The sequence below is a fragment of the Aethalodelphis obliquidens genome, unplaced genomic scaffold (assembly GCF_003676395.1).
Source record: "Aethalodelphis obliquidens isolate GAN/ISIS:26980383/991018 unplaced genomic scaffold, ASM367639v1 scaffold1, whole genome shotgun sequence".
Taxonomy (NCBI): domain Eukaryota; kingdom Metazoa; phylum Chordata; class Mammalia; order Artiodactyla; family Delphinidae; genus Aethalodelphis; species Aethalodelphis obliquidens.
In genome coordinates this window covers 65,565,858-65,587,001 of record NW_020837945.1, presented here as the reverse complement: position 1 = coordinate 65,587,001, position 21,144 = coordinate 65,565,858, and the positions used below count along the sequence as shown (strand labels likewise).

The window sequence follows — 21,144 nt, the reverse complement described above, 5'->3', positions numbered from 1 at the left end:
TGGCAGGGGGATGAATTGGAAAAAAGATGTCTGAATGTCTTTTTTAGTGGAAACAATGAAAAAAAGTTGAGAAACAGGGCTCTCTATCCAGGGCCTCAGCCCATGAATATGGGGAGCCCAACACCTACACACACAAACACACACACGCCCCATAATGTCAATAACTTGACTACCTGTTAGAACATAATTACTTGATTTTCTTAGTAAGGAATTTTCCTCCACCCTTCTACTTTTGAGAAATAACTCATCTCCTGTTCCTTATCTATTAACTAACAATAGGACCAAAAAAGAATTATATCACAGTTAAATCAGGTTTGGTCAAAGACCCAAAGCAGAGCCAACTTTTCCATTCTTTTCACGGTTCATACTGCACCATCACCTGATACGTGTGTGTGGTGAATCTGTGCCAACTTTGCCTCCTTCACCTCCTGCAGTTTAGACCACTGGGCATTCAAGCACGCCATGTTTACTTCATTTTGATTCTCATCACGCTTCTTCAGCAGCTCTTTTAGAACTTCCAGGCGAATCTCCTGCAGTCTTCAAGTAAATCACAAAACATAAAAGAAGTCTACAATCTCTCAGATAGGGTGCGCTACTACAGAGAAAGGGAACACTTGCCATAAACAGAAGCTTCTCTTTGGGCTGGTATCATATTCATGTATCTTAAAAAGACCACTCTGGCACAAGTGTGACAAATGAATTGGGGGTTTGGGGTGGCAACTCAATAGTGAGTCTCTGTATAAGAGGAATATGTATGGGTGTAGTTCTGAAGGACAAAAAAGAGTTTGCTAGGTAGATGGAGTAAAAAAGTGTTCTCCAGGCAGATGGGCCTAAGTGAACAGCGAATGTTTGTGCATAGTTCCAGGTCGACTGGTATTGCTGGAGGGTTAAGTAATAGGAGGAGTGAGAGAAAATGAGGTTGTGGCATGCAGCCTTAAGTGGTGAATGTGAAAATGCCAGCAGCTGACACATATAGATAATTATTCTTCGCTTCCCTTCCCTTCACCTTGTTCTCCCAGGACTACCTTGCTTATGTGTACATATGACTTCAAAATTTGTACTTCAGACCAGGTATTTCTGAACTAGAACTTCTATCTACTTGAATCTCCAGCTATATCCCCTGACAACCTCAAAAAAACCTCACTCATTCTATTCCCCCGGAAATCTACCCCTTCTCTTAACCTTCTTCCCTCCTCTAATGATTCCTTCTCTAAAACACTTCTTACATCTGTTCCCTAGCCCACGTCTTTGTCATCTCTCTCCTGACTTGGACTCTGGTTGTTAGTCTAGTCTTTCCCCTTTCCAATCTTTGTTCCACATAGTGGTCAAGATTTTCCTTTCTAAAATGGAGATTTGAATATTTTACTCTTACTTAAAAATTTACACAGTAATTTATTCAGTCATTCATTTGTCAAATATTTATGCCAGGCAGGGAATAAACAATGGTGAACAAGATAAAATACGTTGTCTCAAGAGGCACTGTTCTAGTGGAGTAGACATATAAACCAACATTTACAACACAGGGAGATACATACCAGGCCAAAAGAATGAAAAGACTCCTGTGGGAGAAGAAATGGCAGAGCGCCTCTTCTAGCACTATTCCCAGTTGATCAAAGGGAAGGAGGGGGATGGTGGGGAAGCCTTCCTTCAGGAGCCATTAACTCAGCACTTGAGGATAAACAAGGGTTGAGATTTGCCACATTGACAAGGGAGAAGTGCGGCCTCAGCAGAGAGAGCTGAATATTCTACTCAAAAGGACTAGAGACAGGGCTTCCCTGGTGGCGCAGTGGTTGAGAGTCCGCCTGCCAATGCAGGGGACACGGGTTCGAGCCCCGGTCTGGGAGGATCCCACATGCCGCGGAGCAGCTGGGCCTGTGGACCATGGCCACTGAGCCTGCGTGTCTGGAGCCTGTGCTCCGCGACGGGAGAGGCCACAGCAGTGAGAGGCCTGCGAACCGCAAAAAAAAAAAAAAAAAAAAAAGGACTAGAGACAGAGCAAACATGTTATACTGGTGGAGGTTCTCAAAGTGAATATACATGGGAGGGTAGGGAAACAGTGACAAGTAAATACAGGGAGGTAGGCGTTTTTAAAAATAAGCACACACCAACAGTCCCCTTTCTTTCTAGAGCTGGAAATCCTAGGTTCAATTCTCAACTTCATCACTTACCTCAGCCTCTTCAATCATAAAATGAACATAATAATAGTATCCATCCCCTAAGGTTGTTGTGAACGTTAAATGAGTGAATGTACACAGCATGCTAGAACAGTAGTTCTCAAACTTGAGCATACATCAGATAACCTGGAGGACTTGCTATGACACAAATTGCTGTGTCCCGCCCCCTGATTCAGTAGGTCTGGGATGGAACCTGAGAATTTGCATTTCTAACAAGTTCTCAGGTAAGTGCTGATGTTACTCATCTGTGGACCACACTCTGAGCACTACTGGCTTAGAACTTAGCTCAAGCATGAAATAAGCCCTCTGTAAGTGTTGAATGCTTTATGAATATCATCATTATCATCTCCATCACCATCATCAATATTATCATCTACCTGATAGCTTTTTACTCATCCTTCTACATACAGCTCAGAAGCTACCTCATCTCAGTAATTTTCCCAAATATCTACTAAATATCTGTTAGTTCTCAAACAGAACTAACTGTTCTCCTGCCTGGGTTCCCCTAGCTCTTTGTGTATAGAGCAGCACATCACCTGAAGATACTGCCTGTGAGTTATTGGTTTTAAGGTCTTTCACTCCATCCCCACCCACCTGCCCCCCTTCCACCCCTCACCCCCTGTTCCAATGGTCCATAAGGAGCTCTGTCAGGGTAAAGCAGTTTCCTGTTTCCAGTCCTGAGGAGGGACTCAAAATATATTTATTAAAATTAACCTCAGTTTAACCAAAGTACTCATGTTCTCAGGTGATATCTTCATTCTGGCCAGATACATTTTTAATATTCTTAATGTCCTTCTGACAAGAATATTCCTCTTCAAATTGCAGCAATAAATTTAAATTTCTGCAGACAGGATTGAGTATGTGACACCTACTCTTCCCCAAACATTATTTTCTATTAAATTGCAAGCTTTTAACCAAACATCACAGTCTGCATTCAGGGTTAATCAGAAGGTGTTGCAAAAAGATAAACATATTTTGAATTCGGAACCACACTGAATCCCTAACTCTATTGGTCCCTAGCTTGCTTGCGTGTAAGCACACTGTCAGGGGCTTGGTAGTACTTCTGTGAGCAATGAAGTACCTCAGCACAGCCTGGAACAAATGGCACCCTCAAACTTCCTTTCCTTTCCTTCTTGCTAGGGAGCTGTAATTTTTTGGTCCTCATCATTTCTACATATTCCAGAGACAACCTCAGTACTGAAAATACATCAGTTAAAATCACTGAAAATTCAACGAGAAATACCTTAGCATATTATTACTTATGTACTATGAGCTCATCTCTTAATTGAAAAGTTCCACTGTTTGTCTTTTAAACAGAAAAATGCCTCACTGGCTATAGCTAGAACCCAAGGTGTACTGACGGTGAATCCAGTACCAGGGGGAAAGAGATGGGGTCAGCCAAGAGGCTGTTGGATGGATAGGAAGAGGGCCAAAGTCTAGGGACCGTGGCACTGGGAATGAACAGAAAAGGACAGTTTGAAAGACATTTTTCAGAAATCAGTGGGATTCTAGGTAAGACCCTAAAGAGAAAAGGGAAGAGAAGAATCAGAGATGCCTTGAGGAATTGTTTAAATTTGGGTTCCACACTGAACTACACACACAAAGAAGGCATTATACATTTTTATATTATTGGAGAGAAAATTATAGAGCTATTGCTCCTGAAGCCCAATTTCCTAACTCTACAGATTAAGGATTGCTTTTAAACCCATACATTTGGGTAAACTCTCTATATGTTAAAAGTATTAACATTAATCCCATCTGTGCAGAAGCAATTATCTGGGTGATTAAGAACCTACTTTTCGATCTCCTGCTCTCTGAAGGCCCACTCCTTCCTCTCCATGGCATTCATCATCCTCCTCCTCTTCTCAAACTGGGAGGTGTCACTCAGAGTGGGGAGAGTGGCTTCCCAAGCACGCTTCTCCCGGGCACGTTCTATCATCTCTACCTCAGCTTGTCCTGCCGGGAGACCTCGACCTGGAAGATGAAGCAGAACACTTTAGAAACACACAGACAAACTCATGTACCTACCAGTATTTAATTTACTCCCTTTCAGTTCCTGTCCTCTTTAAATTCAAGGGTTATGACAGGATGAAATGATATCAGGATACATCTCCAGATGTGCCTCAGGGTTTATTATCTGCCCTGCACTGTCTCTTGTTAACAATTCAGCCAGAAGACATTTTAGTTACATGTAAGATGCTAGAAAGTATTTGAAGATATTAGGTGATTATGAAATAATCACACCTTGGAATGTCCTCTATTGGAAAAATCCATATTTTGAAATACAAAGAAATATCAAAATAACTTGCAGAAAGGTCATAGTTAGTATGTGGTGAAACTCAGAATTTGCAAATGGCAATCTGACCCTTATGGTCTTATGTATTACACTATACTCCCTCTCTAATAAACACAAACATGAACTATACAGACAAGCCCACAGCTAATATCACACTCAACAGTGAAAGGCTAAAAGCTTTCCTCTAAGATCAGGAAAAAGAAAATGGTGCACTCTCTCACCACTCCTATTTACATAATACTGGAAGCCCTAGCCAGAGAAATCAAGCAAAAAAAAAAAAAAAAAAAAAGAAAGAAAGAAAAAGGCATGCAAATCAGAAAGGAAGAAGTAAAATCATCTCCATTTGCAGATGACATGATCTTATGTAGAGAAAACTCTAAAGACTCTATCAAAAAACTGTTAGAACTAATAAATAAATAAAGTTGCAGGATACAAAATCAATACATGAAAATCAGTTGTATTTATACACCCTAACAATATCTATAAAAGAGATAAAACTATTCCATTTACAATAGTATCAAAAACAATAAAATTCTTAGGAGTAAATTTAACCAAGGAGGTGAAAAATCTATACGGTGAAAACTATTAAAACATTGATGAAAAAAATTGAAGAAGACACAAGTAAAAAATATATATATATATCCCATGTTCATGGATTGGAAGAACTAATATTTTTAAAATGCTCCTACTACGCAAAGCCATCCATAGATACATCCCTATCAAGATTCTAGTGGTGTTTTTCACAGAAATAGAAAAAACAATCCTAAAATTTATACATAACCATAAAAGACCCATATAGCCAAAGCAATGTTAAGAAAGAACAAAATTGTAAGAAACACACTTCCTGATTTCAAACTATATTACAAAGCTACAGTAATCAGAACAGTATAGTACTGGCATAAAAACAGACACACAGAGCAATGGAACAGAATAAAGAGCCAGAAGTAAACCCATGCATGCGTAGTCAACTAATATTTGACAAGGGAGTCAAAAATAGTCAGTAGGGAAAAGACAGTCTCTTCAATAAGTGGTGCTAGGAAAACTGGGTATTCACATGCAGAAGAATGAAACTGGATCCTTATCTTACATTTTTCACAAAAATTAACTTGAAATGGATTAAAGACTTAAATGTAAAATGCTTAGAAGAAAAGATAAGGGAAAAGCTCCTTGATATTAGTCTTGGCAATGATATTTTGGATATGACACCAAAAGCACAAGCAACAAAAACAAAAATAAACAAATTGGACTACATCAAACCAAAAATCTTCTACACAGCAAAAGAAACAATCAACAAAATGAAAAAGCAACCTATGAATTGGGCAAAAACATTTGCAAACCATATATCTGATAAGGGGTTATATTCTAAATATATTAGGAACAGATATTACTCAAAACAAAAAACAATGTGATTTTAAAATGGGCAAAAGACCTGAATAGACATTTTCCCAAAAAAAGATACAGAGATGGCTAACAGGTACATGAAAAGGTGTTCAACATCACTAATCATCAGGGAATTGCAAATCAAAACTGCAGTGAGATATCACCTCATGCCTGTTAGAATGGCTATTATCAAAGAGAAGAGAGAGGACGTGCTCCTCTTCCAAGATGGACTGCATTCTGTCTATGGAATGTGTATCTCTGCTTTCATTTTACTATGGTTTAATTCTTTCTTGTGAGAAGCCACGGACCCTCACTTGGTGGCCTGTCCCAGGAACTCACCCGAGACCTGGGACGTGACCACCCTCTTCAAGCCCCATTTTCTTGTAACCTCTTTACAAAGGATATTAATAAATCTACTTCTTACCCAAAAAAAAAAAAAAAAAAAAAAAGACAAGCAATAACAAGTGCTGCCAAGGACGTGGAGAAAAGGAAACCCTTGTGCACTGTTGGGGGGAATGTAAATTGGTACAGTCATTATGGCAAATAGTTCCATAAGAATTCCATAGAGGTTCCTCAAAAAATTAAAAATAGAACTACCATATGATCTAGCAATTTCCCTTCTGGGTATATAGCTGAAGGAAATGAAATCACTACATCAAAGAGGTATCTGCACCCCATGTTCATTGCAGCATTATTTACAATAGTCAAGACATGGAAACAGCTGAAGTGTCTATCGGCAGATTAATGGATAAATAAAGTGATATATATAAGGCGATATATATATATATAAAGTGATATATATAAGGCGATGTATATATATATATATATATATATATAGTGATATATATATATATTCATTCACAAAAAAAGAAGAGAATCCTGCCATTTGTGATAACATGGATGAAACTTGAGGGCATTATGCTAAGCAAAATAAGTCAGTCAGAAACAGTTAAATACTGTATAATCTCATTATATCTGGAATCTAAAAAACTGAATTCATAGAAACAGAGAGTACACTGGTGGTTACCAGGGGCAAAGTGGTGGGAGAAATGGGTGAAAGTGGTCAAAGGGTACAAACTTTCAGTTATAAGATGAATAAATTCTGGAGAGCTAATGTACAGCATGCTGACTACACTTAACAAAACTGTATTGTATACTTGAACGTTGCTAAGACTGAATCTTAAATGCTCTCACCACACACACCCACACACACACCCACACACACACAGTAAATATGTGGGGTGATAGATGTGTTAACTACCCTTATTGTGGTAATCATTTTGCAATATATATGTGTACCAAATCATCATGTAGTACATCTTAAACTTACACAATGTTACATGTCAATTATGTCTAAATGAAGCTAGGAAAAAGAACTATACGTAAAGAAAATATAGTATTATTTTTAATTTAATATTTACATATGTGGTATTTTACTATAAATATTCTGTTATTTGCTTTTTTTATTCAGCTTTGTTTTGGGAATCTGGCCACGCTGATATATAGAGATGTAATTTCATTCTTCCATTGTAGGACTCTACCACAATTTAAGCTATCTGCTCAAATTGACATTTAGATTGGTTCTAATTATTTTTTTTTTTTTTTTTTTTTTGTGGTACGCGGGCCTCTTACTGTTGCGGCCTCTCCTGCTGCGGAGCACAGGCTCCGGACGCGCAGGCTCAGCGGCCATGGCTCACGGGCCCAGCCGCTCCGCGGCATGTGGGATCTTCCTGGACCAGGACATGAACCCGTGTCCCCTGCATCGGCAGGCGGACTCTCAACCACTGCGCCACCAGGGAAGCCCTGGTTCTAATTTTTTGATTACACACAATAATGCTGCAACAAACGTCTAATACTGGTCTCATTATGCCCATGTATGAATTTCTCTAGGAACCTTAGAAGGATCTAGAGCCTAGCAACTAATCACAAAATACAATCATTTAAAATATTTCTGAATATTGCCAAATTTGCCTCCACAAAGCATATTTTTTCTCAAGCTTTCTGAGATTCTCCTGACCCTCTTCCACAGTCCATGCTACCTAGTCTCAGCTGCTTTTCACAGTCCTTACAAGTATTTAGTGGTTCAAAGACTCATATATATGTGAGTTTCACTGAGAATGGAATTTGTTCTTGGGAGTTGTTCTTTTAGAGTTGTGCTTGTTGCTTTTATATAATTTCTGGGAAGAGAAAAGATGCTGATTTACATACATGGTTACACTGCGAGTAGAGATTTGGATTAGAATTGCTTGAAGATATAAAATACTTGTGAGAGAAATAATACCTATTCAAGCATGAGTCTTCCCATTTATAAACACAATGTTCCTTTTTTTTTGGTCAAATCTTTGTGCTTAAGGAACAATTTATATTTTTCTCCATAAATGCCTTGTGCATGTTTTATTAAGTGCTTTCCTGGGACTTTGTTATTTGTTGCTATTAAAAATATGATTTCCCAATAATATTTCTTTCTTTTTTTTTTTTTTTTTGCGGTACACGGGCCTCTCACTGTTGTGGCCTCTCCCGTTGCGGAGCACAGGCTTTGGATGCGCAGGCTCAGCAGCCATGGCTCATGGGCCCAGCCGCTCCGCAGCATGTGGGATCCTCCCGGACAGGGGCACGAACCCGTGTCCCCTGCATCGGCAGGCGGACTCTCAACCACTGCACCACCAGGGAAGCCCTCAATAATATTTCTAATTACATATTGCTCATACATACAAAAATTACTGATATTTGTATGTTGGTTTCATAATAGGATACCTTATTAAACTGAGGTTCTTAGTTCTGATAACTTATTTCATTTGATTTTTCTATATGAGTACATTGTCTGCAAATATAGTTTTGCTTTTTCTTTCTAATCCTCATACCTAATTCTTCTCTTATCTTACTACACTGACTCAATTATTTCTCTATCAGGATGCTATTACTGTCATATTGGGCAAACAATTAATTGTTGGATGAAACTGCCCCATGCAGGGCAGGATGTTTAGTATCCATGCCAGCCTACCTCCCCCAAACCCAACCCATTTGTCTCATCATTATTACATATAAAAACACCACCCAGGTTTCCAAATGTCCCTAGGGGTGGTGGGTCATAGCCTAGTTTAATAAGCTCTGGGCTAGGATCTTCTCTGCATTGCTAAATAATAGTGGTGATAAAGGAATCACTGTCTTTTTCTTTATTTTAAGGGTAAAGCTTCTCAAGTCTCACCTTTAGTATATGTTTATCGAAGATAACCTTTATTAAGTTACCAAAATTCCCTTCTGATCTCAGCTTACTTAGAGTTTATAGCATGAATGCATGTTGAATGTTATCAAACAGTACTTTTCCTGCACCTATAAAAGCATTTTTCTGACATTTTCTGTTAAAATGGTAAAATGCATTGGTTAGTTTTCTGATACTGTACTAAACTTGAATTTGTACAATTAACCCATTTGGTTATGATAAGTCATCTTTTTAAAGTACTACAAGAGGGCTTCCCTCGTGGCAAAGTGGTTAAGAATCCACCTGCTAATGCAGGGGACACAGGTTCGAGCCCTGGTCCGGGAATATCCCACATGCCGTGGAGCAACTAAGCCTGTGTGCCACAACTACTGAGCCTGCACTCTAGAGCCCGCAAGCCACAACTACTGAGCCCACGTGCCACAACTACTGAAGCCTGTGCACCTAGAGCCCGTGCTCCACCACAAGAGAAGCCACGACAATGAGAAGCCCGCACACGGCAACAAACTGTAGCCCCCGCTCACTGCAACTAGAGAAAGCCCGCGCACAGCAACAAAGACCCAACACAGCCATAAATAAATAAATAAATAAATAAATAAATAAATAAATAAATAAAATACTACAAGATTTGATTGCTGAACCTAGGGTTTCTGCTCCAGCAACTTGGGAGATGACTCTGCCCCAATAGGGCAGTGATGGCCACTGAGCAGAGAGGAAGGCCTGCCTCACACCTGGCTATGGCCCTACCCCCTCCATCTCCAACCCTACCTCCTACCAAGTTGACAGCTGGCAGCACACCCTGAGTAAACAAATGACTTCTGTTCACGTCAAATCTAGCTCTCCCACCAAAAGCACTGGGCACATGCAGACTATATAGGGACACTTGTACAGAAGCCCACCCATTAAAGATTGCTGTAGGTAACTGTTTCACCTAAATTCACAGAGACAGAGAAAGTTAAGCAAAATGAAAAGAGACAGGAATGCATCTCAGTTGAAAGAGCAAGAAAAAAACCCTGGTAAAAATAATAAAACAGAAATAATTTATAAGATAAAAAATTCAAAGCATTAGTAATAAGAATGCGAGCTGAATTAGGGAAAGAATAGATAAGCAGAGTGAGAATTTTAACAAGGAACTAGAAAATATAAAAAAGAACCAGTCAGAACTGAAGAATACAATAACTGACATCAAAAACACCCTAGAAGGGGTACTTCCCTGGTGGCTCAGTGGTTAAGAATTTGCCTGCCAATGCAGGGGACATGGGTTCGAGCCCTGGTCTGGGAAGATCCCACATGCTGTGGAGCAACTAAGCCTGTGCGCCACAACTACTGAGCCTGCGCTCTAGAGCCCACAAGCCACAACTACTGAGCCCACGTGCCACAACTACTGAAGCCTGTGTGCCTAGAGCCTGTGCTCCACAACGAGAAGCCACTGCAATGAGAAGACTGTGCGCCGCAACTAAGAGTAGCCCCCACTCACCACAACTAGAGAAAGCCCGCATGCAGCAACAAAGACCCAACACAGCCAAAAATAAATAAATAAAAATTAATTAATTAATTAATTTAAAAGATGATGAATAAAAGCTTGTCTTAAAAAAAAACACACACTAGAAGGAATGAATAGCAACTAAGTGATAAAGAAGAATGCATACGTGATCTGGAAGATGGAATAATGGAAATCACCCAATCAATGCAGTAAAAAGAAAACCAAACTTTAAAAAATGAGAATAGTTTAAGAGATCTCTGGGATAACATCAAGTGTACCAACATTCCCATTATAGGGGTTTCAGAAGGAGAAGAGAGAGAAAGGTTGTGAAATGTATTTGAAGAAATTATGACTGAAAACTTCTGGAACCTGAAGAAGGAAGCAAATATCCAAGTACAGGAAGCAAAGAAAGTTCCAAACAAGATGAACCAAAACAGACCCACATCAAGATAAATCATAATGAAACTGGTAAAAATTAAAGAGAGAATTCTGAAGGCAGCAAGAAAAAAACAAAGAGTCATTTACAAAGGAATACCCATAAGGCTATCAGCCGATGTCTCTGCAGAGACTCTGCAGGCCAGAGAGAGTGACACGATATATTCAAAGTGCTAAAAGAGAAAAATCTGCAACCTAGGATACTCTATCCAGTAGGATTATCATTTAGAATTGAAGGGGAGATAAAGAACTTCTCAGACAAGCAAAAAACTAATAGAGCTCATCAATACTAAACCTACCCTAAAAGAAATGTTAAAGAGTCTTCTGTAAGTGAAAAGAAAAGGCTATAATAAAAGGTAAGAATCTATGTGGAGGAGGGGAGTAAAAAGGTAGATATTTTGAATGGGTGTGAACTTAAATTACTACCATTTAAAACAAGTAGATGTAGTTATAGGTCATAATATAGGAATTCCATGGTAACCACAAATCAAAAACCTACAACAGATACACAAAAATGGAGAGGAAAGGAACATAAGCATACTAGTAAAGAAAATCATCAAACCACAAAGGAAGAAAAAGAAACTAAAAGAAGAAGAAAAAAACAGGAAAGACCTACAAAAACAACCAGAAAACAAGTAACAAAATGGCAATAAGTACATAACTATCAACAATTAATTTAAGGAAAAAAAATGTCATGAAGAACCTAGGGGTAAGACAGGAATAAAGACACAGACCTACTAGAGAATGGACTTGAGGATATGAGGAGGGGGAAGGGTAAGCTGTGACAAAATGAGAGAGAGGCATGGACATATATACACTACCAAACTTCCTGCTATGTGGGAAGCAGCCACATAGCACAGGGAGATCAGCTCGGTGCTTTGTGACCACCTGGAGGGGTGGGATAGGGAGGGTGGGAGGGAGGGAGATGCAAGAGGAAAGAGATATGGGAACATATGTATATGTATAACCGATTCACTTTGTTATAAAGCAGAAACTAACACACCATTGTAAAGCAATTATACTCCAATAAAGATGTAAAAAAAAAAAATGTCAATGAACTAAATGCTCCAATCAAAAGACATAGGGTGGCTGAATGGATAAAAACGCAAGACCCATCTCTAGGCTGCTTACAAAAGATGCACTTCAGAACTAAAGACACACAGAGACAAAGTGAGAGGATGGAAAAAGATATATCATGAAACAGAAATGACAAGAAAACGAGGGTAGCAATACTCATATCAGACAAAATATACTTTAAAACAAAGGCTATAAAGAAAAAGAAGGGCATTATATAATGATAAAGAGATCAATAGAAGAGAGGATATTATACTCGTTAACATATATGCACCCAGTACTGGAGCACCTAAATATATAAATCAAATATTAACAGACAAAAGGGAGAAATTGACAGTAATATAACAATAGTAGAGGACTTTAACACCCTACTTATATCTGTGGACAGATCATCCAGATAGAAAATCAATAAGGCATTAGTGGTCTTAAATGATACAATAGACCATACGTTGGACTTACTAGATATCTACAGGACATCTATCCAAAAACAGCAGAATACACATTCTTTTCAAGTGCACATGGAATATTCTCCAGGATCACATACTAGGCCATAAAACAAGTCTCAACAAATCTAAGAGAACAGAAATTATATCAAGCATTTTTTCTGACCACAACAGTATGAAACTAAAAATCAATTATGGCAAGAAAAATGGGAAAAGCACACACATGTAGAGAATAAACAACATGCTACTAAAAACCAGAGGATCGATGAAGAAATCAAAGAGAAAATCAGAAAATATCTTGACAAATGAAAATGGAAACACAACCTTCCAAAAATTTATGGGATGCAGCAAAAGCAGTTCTAGAAGGGAATTTTGTAGCAATACAGGCCTTCCTCAAGAAACAAGAAAAATCTCAAATAAACAACCTAACCTACCACCTAAAGGAATTAGAAAAAGAAGAGTGAAGCCCAAAGTCAGCAGAAGGAAGGAAATAATAAAAATCAGAGAGGAAATAAATAGAGCAAAAAAAAATTAGAAAAGATCAATGAAACCAAGAACTGGTTCTTTGAAAAGATAAACAAAATTGATAAAACTTTAGCCAGGCTAACAAGAAAAGAGAGAGGACCCAGGTAAACAAAATAAGAATCAAAAGAGGAGAAGTAACAACCAATAACACAGAGATTTACAAACTCATAACAAAGTATTACTAACAGTTATGAGCCAACTAATTGGACAACCTAGAAGAAATGGAGAAATTTCTAGAAACATACAAATTTCCAAGACTGAATGAGGAAGAAAAAGATCATCTCAACAGACAGATCACTAGTAGTGAAATTGAATTTGTAATTTAAAAAACTCCTAACAAACAAAAATCTGTGACCAGTCATCTTCACAGGGGAATTTTACCAAACATATAAAGAAGAACTAATAATATCCTTCTCTAATCCAAACACTTGAAGAGAATGAAACACTCCCAAATTCATTCTATGTGGCTACCACTGCCCTGATATCAAAACCAGACAAAGACACTGCAAAAAAAGATTACAGGCTGGGCTTCCATGGTGGCTCAGTAGTTGAGAGTCCGCCTGCCGAAGCAGGGGACACGGGTTCGTGCTCCAGTCTGGGAAGATCCCACATGCCGCGGAGCGGCTAGGCCCGTGAGCCATGGCCACTGAGCCTGCATGTCCGGAGGCTGTGCTCCACAACGGGCGAGGCCGCAACAGTGAGAGGCCCACGTACCGCAAAAAAAAAAAAAAAAAAAAAAGATTACAGGCCAATATCTTTGATGAATATAGATACAAAAATCCTCAACAAAATATTAGCAAACTGAATCCAACAATATATAAAAAGGATCATACACCATGATCAAGTGAGACTTATTTGAGGGATGCAAGGATGGTTCAATATTTGCAAATCAATCAATGCGATACACCACAGTAACAAAAGGATGGAGAAGAATCACACAATCATTTCAATAGATACAGAAAAAGCATTTGACAAAATTCAAAATCCAGTCATGATAAAAACTATCATCAACATTGGTATAGAGAGAACATATCTCAGCATAATAAAGGCCATTTATGACAAACTCACAGCTAACATCATACTAAAAGGTGAAAAGCTTTCAGTCTTTACTCTAAAATAAGAAAAAGACAAGGATGTCCACTCTCACCACTTCTATTTAATGTAGTATTGGAAGTTCTAGTAACAGCAATCAGACAAGAAAAAAAATGTATCCAAATTAGAAGGGAAGAAGTAAAACTATCACTCTTTGTGAATGACATGATACTATATATAGAAAACCCAAAGTTGTGACATGATACTATATATAGAAAACACAAAGTCTAATACCCAAAAAGGTATTAGAACTAAAAATGAATTCAGCAAAGTTGCAGGATACAAGATTAATATACAGAAATATTTTACTTTTCTATATACTAACAATGAACTATCAGAAAGAGAAAGCAAAACAGAAAAAAATCCCATTTAAAATCCCATCAAAAAGAGTAAAATACTAAGAATAAACTTAACCAAGGAGGTGAGAGACCTATACTCTAAAAACTATAAAACACTGATGAAGGAATTTAGAAATGATACCAAGAAATGGAAAAATATCCTGTGTTTTGGATTGGAAGAATTAATATTGTTAAAATGTCCATACCACCCAAAGCAATCTACAGATTTAATTCAATCCCTAACAAAATACCCATGACATTTCAACAGAACTAGAGTAATCCTAAAATCCATATGAAACCACAAAAGACTCCAAATTGCTAAAGTAATTTGAGAAAAAAGAACAAAGCTGGATGTATCATGCTCCCTGACTTCAGACTATACTACAAAGCTACAGTAATGAAAACAGCATGGTACTGGCACAAAAACAGATATAGAGATCAATGGAACAGAATAGAGAACTCAGAAACTCATACTCCTATGATCAATTAATCTATGACAAAGGAGGCAAGAATATACAATGGAGAAAATACAGTCTCTTCAATAAATGGTACTGGGAAAACGGGACAGATACATGTAAAAGAATGAAATTAGAACATTCACTCACAACATATACAAAATAAACTCAAAATGGACTAAAGACCTAAGTATAAGACCTGAAACCATAAAATTCCTAGAAGAAAACATAGGCAGAACACTCTGACATAAATCATAGCCATATTCTTCTGGATCTGTCTCCTAAGGCAAAGGAAACAAAAGCAAAAATAAACAAATAAGACCTAATTAAACTCAAAAGCTTTGGCACAGCAAATCATTGACAAAATGAAAAGAAAACCTACTGAAAGGGAGAAAATATTTGCAAGTGATGTAACTGACAAGTGGTTAATATCAAAATATATAAACAGCTCATACAACTCAATATCTAAAAAACCAAACAACCCAATTAAAAAATGGACAAAAGAGCTGAAGAGACATTTTCCAAATAAGACATACAGATGGCCAACAGGCACATGAAAAGATGCTCAACATCACTAATCATCAGAGAAATGTAAACCACAATCAGATGTCACCTCACACCTGTCAGAATGGCTATCACCGAAAAGTCTACAAATAACAAACATTGGGAAGGATGTAGAGAAATGGGAACCCTTGTACACTGCTGGTAGAAATTAAAATTGATGCAGCCACTATGGAAAACAGGAGGTCCCTCAAAAAACTAAAAATAGAACCACCATATGATGCGGCAATTCCACTCCTGGGTATATATCCCCCCCATAAAAAAAAAAGACCCCAAAACACTAACTTGAAAAGATACATGCACCCCAATGTTCATAGCAGCATTACTTACAGTAGCCAAGAAATGGAAGCAACCCAAGAATCCATCAACAGGTGAATGGATTAAGAAGATGTGGTGTATATATACAATGGAATTTACTCAGCCATAAAAAAGGAATAAATTTCTGCCACTTGCAACAACGTAGATGGACCTAGAGCATATTATCCTCAGTGAAATAAGCCAGACAGAGAAAGACATAGTGTATGTTATCACTTACATGTGGAATCTAAAAAATAAAACAAAGGAGCGTATATAACAAAACAGAAACAACCTCACAGATATAGAAAACAAACTAGTGGATACCAATGAGGAGAGGGAAGGGGTGGGAGGGTGAGACAGGGGTACGGGATTAAGAGATACAAACTACTATGTATAAAATAGATAAGCAATGATGATATATTATACAGCACATGGCCATACAGCCATTATTTTGTAATAACTTTAAATGGAGTATAATCTATTAAAAAATCACTATGCTGTATACCTGAAACTAATATAATCTTAGTTTTTAAATGTAGGGCAATAGTGATGCATAGTGTTCTCTTATAGTCCCTAAATCGTTTGGTCTATAGTATGTCCCTCTTCCAATTCTAATACTCTTTACTTGCAACTTCTGTCTTTGGTCTTGATGTTTCCCACAAGAAGTTTCAGTATATTATTAATCTTTATCCAAAAAATTTATGATCGTAATGACCAATTCTTTTGCCTTTTTAAGGTTTCTTATTGGTTTCTGATTTAAAATTTATTACTTACTTAACTTGTGAAGATTAAATAAGTTAAAAACATAAAGCACTTTGAACAGTTCTTGGCACATAGCACTCGATTTTTTTCTTAGTGCTTTCAGTGTCAACCTTTTACTGTGTCATTATTTTTCACTTATATTTATGCAAACATTCTACTAATGTATAATATATACACAGAAAGGTACACAAAGGAACATCCCAAATAACCAGCACTCAGATCAAGGAACAGAATTTACCAGAACCCTAGCCTGCCCATCATACTCCCTCCCAGTCTCTACTTGCCTCAAGGATAGCCACCAGCCTGATTCCTAACATATTAATTTAGTTCTGATAGGTTTTGAGCTTTATATAAATGAAATCAAAATGTAGGTATTCTTTAGTGTCTTACTTCTTTTGCTCAGCAATATCTATGTGAGATTCACCCATGTGGTTATGTGTAGCTGTACTTTCATTCTCGTTACTATATAGTATTTCACTGTGTGAACATACCACAGGTTATTCATCCATTCTATGGTTGATGGACATCTGGGTTGTTTTCAGTTCAGTGTTACTATGAATAGTGCTGCTATGAACATTCTTGCACTTGTCTCTTGGTGAAAGTCATATATGCATTTCTTACAGTAGAGCTAAGTACTCACTTTTCTTGGGTATATAGTGAGGGATGACGTTCCTGGGTTGTAGGTATTGTGTCAGCTTTAGAAGATACTATCAGTTTCCAAAGAATGGTTGCAATATATACATGCAGTATATGAAATTCTCTTTGCTTCAAATCCTTATCATCACTTAGTAATATCAATCTTTTTAACATTAGCTATTCTGGTATATCTGTAGTATCAAACTGAGATTTTAATTTGCATTTCCCTGATGACTAATCAGGTTGAACACTGTTTCATATGTTGATTGGCCATTTGAAAACCCGTTTTATCAAGTGACGGCTCACATCATTTGCTAACTTTTCTATTGGGTCGTCTTTTTCTTGTTGATTTGTAGGATTTCTTTATGTGTTCTAGATATGAGTCTTCTGTCATATGTAGGTATTGCAAATATCTTCTCCCAATATGTGGCTTGCCTTTTCACTATCTTAATGTATTTTGGTGAACAGAGGTTCTTAATTTTAATGTGATCTAATTTCTTAATTTTCCCTTTATGGTTAGCAATTTTGTTCTACTTAATAAAATGTGTGCCTACCCAAGATCATGAAAATATTCTCTTATGTTTCCTTCTAAATTTTTGTTTCACCTTTCACATTTAGACATCTGGGATTGGTTCAGTTTATGGTGTGAACTAGGAATCGAGTCACTGTTTTCAAGATGACTATCTAATTGATTCAGCACCATTTATTGAAAAGATCATTTTTTTTCTAGTGTACTGTAGTATCATCTTTGTCTTAAGTCAGATGATATCTACTTGTGGGTTAATTTCTGGACTCCCTATTCTGTAACAATGATCTACTTGTGTACCTTTGAGAATATACCACACTGTGTAATTACTGCAGCTTTAAAGTAAGTCTTTGTATCTCATAGTGTATACTGTTCTGTTTCTTCACATTTGCCTTGGCTACTTTTGACCCTTTCACATTTCCATATTAATTTTAGAATCAGGTTATCAATTTACACACACACACACACACACACACATGTTGTTTTTTTTGTTTGTTTGTTTTTCCCAGTACTGCCTGGAGGTAGAAATCAGAATCAAAGTTCACTTTTGCACATGGATATCTAATTGTTTCATCAACATTTATTGAAAAGACCTCCTTTTTCCCACTGAATATAGTGGCATCTTTCTCGTAAATCAAATGACTATAAATGTGGAGTGAGAAATCTGCCAGTTCAAAGGAGCCCAGAACCATAATTATTTCCTTGAAATGCTACAGCCAAGTTATTTCCACATTTTCTTAATGCATAATCAGATCTATAGCAGGTGTCGCCATGGCTTACCACATGCAAAGTCTTTTATGTGAAATACATTAATCATCTTGTTCAAATCACCTAAATCCTAACTTTTGATAGCTTAATCTGAAAGAGGAGCATTAAAAAATCTTCCCCTGTGAATAGGAATTTGTCCATTTCTCCTTGTGATTCAATCAGTTTTGCTTTATATGTTGAGTCTATGCAGAGTAAATTCAAATTCATAACAGATATAACTTCTGGTGGGTTTTTCCTTTTATAACTATTTCATGTTCTTCATTATCCCTTTTACTGTTTTCTGATTAACTTTGGTCTAATATTAACATTGTTACACCAGCTTTCTTTGGGTCAGCTTTCAGTATATTTTCCACTCCTTTATTTTCAAAGTTATAATGCTATTTTCTAAATAGCAAGCTGTTTTTGCTGGGTTTTAATGAATTCAATCCCAGAATTTTTTAATAGGCAAGTTTAAGTCACTTTTATTATATATTTTGATTATTAAAATATTTGAACATTTTCCCTACACTTTACTATGCATTTTCTATTTATCGTGTTTTTTCTTTGCGTTTTCCCCCATTTCTACTGTTGTTTCCTCCTTTTCCCCTTTACCAATTGTGAAATGATATATTTCTTCTCTTTTTTCCAGAGGTTACACATAAATTTTTTAACCTAGAAATTTCCACTCATAGTTTTCTAATAAAGTCTAAAGCTAATTAATATTGCTCTCTCTCCAAAAGAAAATAGAATTTTTGCATGCTTTATTCTTATTTCTTCTTAACTCCAGTACTCAGTGTGGTTCTTAAACCAGCAGTAGCAGCAGCATCTGAGAGCCTGGTAGAAATGCAAATTCTCCACCCTTTCTCAGACCTAGTAAATCAGAATCTCTGGGATGGGGCCAGGAATCAGTGTTTTAACAAGCTCACCAGATGATTCTTATTCATGCAAAAGTCTGAAAAGGACTGATCTAGAGCAGAGGTCATCAAACTTTCTCTGTGAAAGGCCAGTGAGTAAATATATGAGGCTTTGTGGGCCGCACAGTCTCTTTCAGTTACTCAATTCTGCATGGCAGTGCAAAAGCAGGCAAGGACACTACATAACAAATAAGTTTGGCTGTATTCCAATAAAACCTTTTTAGGGTCACTGGAATTTTAATTTCATATTATTTTCACAAGTCACAAAATAGTACAAATAATTTTCACATGTCGCATAATAGGTTTTTTCCATCCATTTTTAAATGTAAAAATCCTTAACTTGCAGGCCATATAAAAAAAGGCAATAGGCCAAACTGGCCTATGGACCATAGTTTGCTAATCCTGATCTAGAGTTTTAGTACTTGCTTCATTCTTTTTTTTTTTTTAAGTATCACTTTTAAAAACTCAACACTTTAAATTTTTAATTACATATTTTTCTCTTTTTTTGCTCATCATATTCTTAAACACTGCTTCTTCTTTTTGGGCTTATTTTTCCTCTTGTTGAAGTATGTCCTTTTGTTCTTCCTTTACAGATTAATAGCTAACATGTATAGAAAGCTTATTTACATACTAAGCACTGGTCTAAGCACATTACATAAATGAATTTAAATTAATCTTTACAATATCCTATGAGATAGGCCTATGAAATGTCCTATCCTGTGAAAGTGTCCTTATTTCACCTTCACTGAATAACAGGTTGGCTGGTATAAGAATTCTAGATCTGAAATTATTTTCCCACAGCACTTTAAAGATAATACTACAAAATGCCCACCTGGAGTACTCCTGCTCTTAGAGGGCCTCGAATTCCATGCATAAATTGCCCCAAGCCCACTTACAAAACCTACATGGGCCTCTTCCCAGGATTCAGACTCCTGAGGGCAGACTATATGCTGCTGTGTGTTCACCCTTAAGCCCAAGGCATAGCCAAGTGGCAGCTGTTTGCAAGGATGTGTAAACAGAAAATGGAGAAGCAAGGTGGGGCAATCATATACATGCATGACAGGCCCCTTGTGATGTTGAACAGAGCCAGAGAAAAGGGCAGGCCACTAGGCAGCCTCTCCCATTGCTGCCACATTCCAGCATGCAATCCCAAAGAGTCTAAGAATTTTAAATGTACATTTGTCCTTTCAACTTTTTAGAAAGATTTGTGAAAAATATAGAACATATTTTATCTAACAGATAGTGGCTTGATTTATAATTTTTAAACATCTATGCATATATCAATAGTATATGGGCCTCTATTTGAACCTCTGCCCAGGGCCTCACCAATGAGGAGGTAGGCCTAACTCATAGAGGGTTTTATTGATACTTCAACCCCAGAGCTGCCAGTGGCAGGACTCCAGATTAGGCCTTTTACCAAGTGAAGCATTCTGAGCCCCTGCCCAGATTTCTTGTTTTAGATGTCCTGGTTCTGGTCCTCCTGCAGCTCAACGCTAAGCCCTTGTCACACCAAGAGGTAAAGCCCAAGGCCCCAGATAGCAGCACTTGGCTTAGACTGGCAGGCACTGGGCTTCAATCCTATCTGTGGGCAGGAGAAAAGTTTCTGTCTCCTTTAGTTTAAGCAGGTAACTCAGATCTGCTCCCCACCATTCAGAGTCCCTGCTTACCATCACAGGTTCCCAGCTATTTCTTTCTTTTAGGAAGAAGTCTCCACTTTTAGACTATGGAAATTTTCTTCCTTGAAGTGTGGTTATTAATCTTTATAATATGTCTTTTATGTGCTCAGGGC

At 37.4% G+C, this 21,144-nt stretch overlaps 1 protein-coding gene across 7 annotated transcripts in view; it reads right to left on the bottom strand.

The window, feature by feature from the left end:
* Positions 1 to 21,144, bottom strand: part of CFAP91 (cilia and flagella associated protein 91) — a 154,719-nt gene that overhangs the window by 102,251 nt on the left and 31,324 nt on the right. For all 7 annotated transcript variants that reach the window (XR_003432631.1, XM_027105662.1, XM_027105689.1 and 4 more), the window contains 2 exons: positions 3,971 to 4,148; positions 380 to 537 (listed from right to left, as the gene is read on the bottom strand). Coding sequence is in view for 6 of the 7 variants with exons in the window: in XM_027105662.1 (XP_026961463.1) it covers positions 380 to 537; positions 3,971 to 4,148 (336 nt within the window). In the remaining variant the exon portion in view is untranslated. The remainder of the gene's footprint in view (positions 1 to 379; positions 538 to 3,970; positions 4,149 to 21,144) is intronic.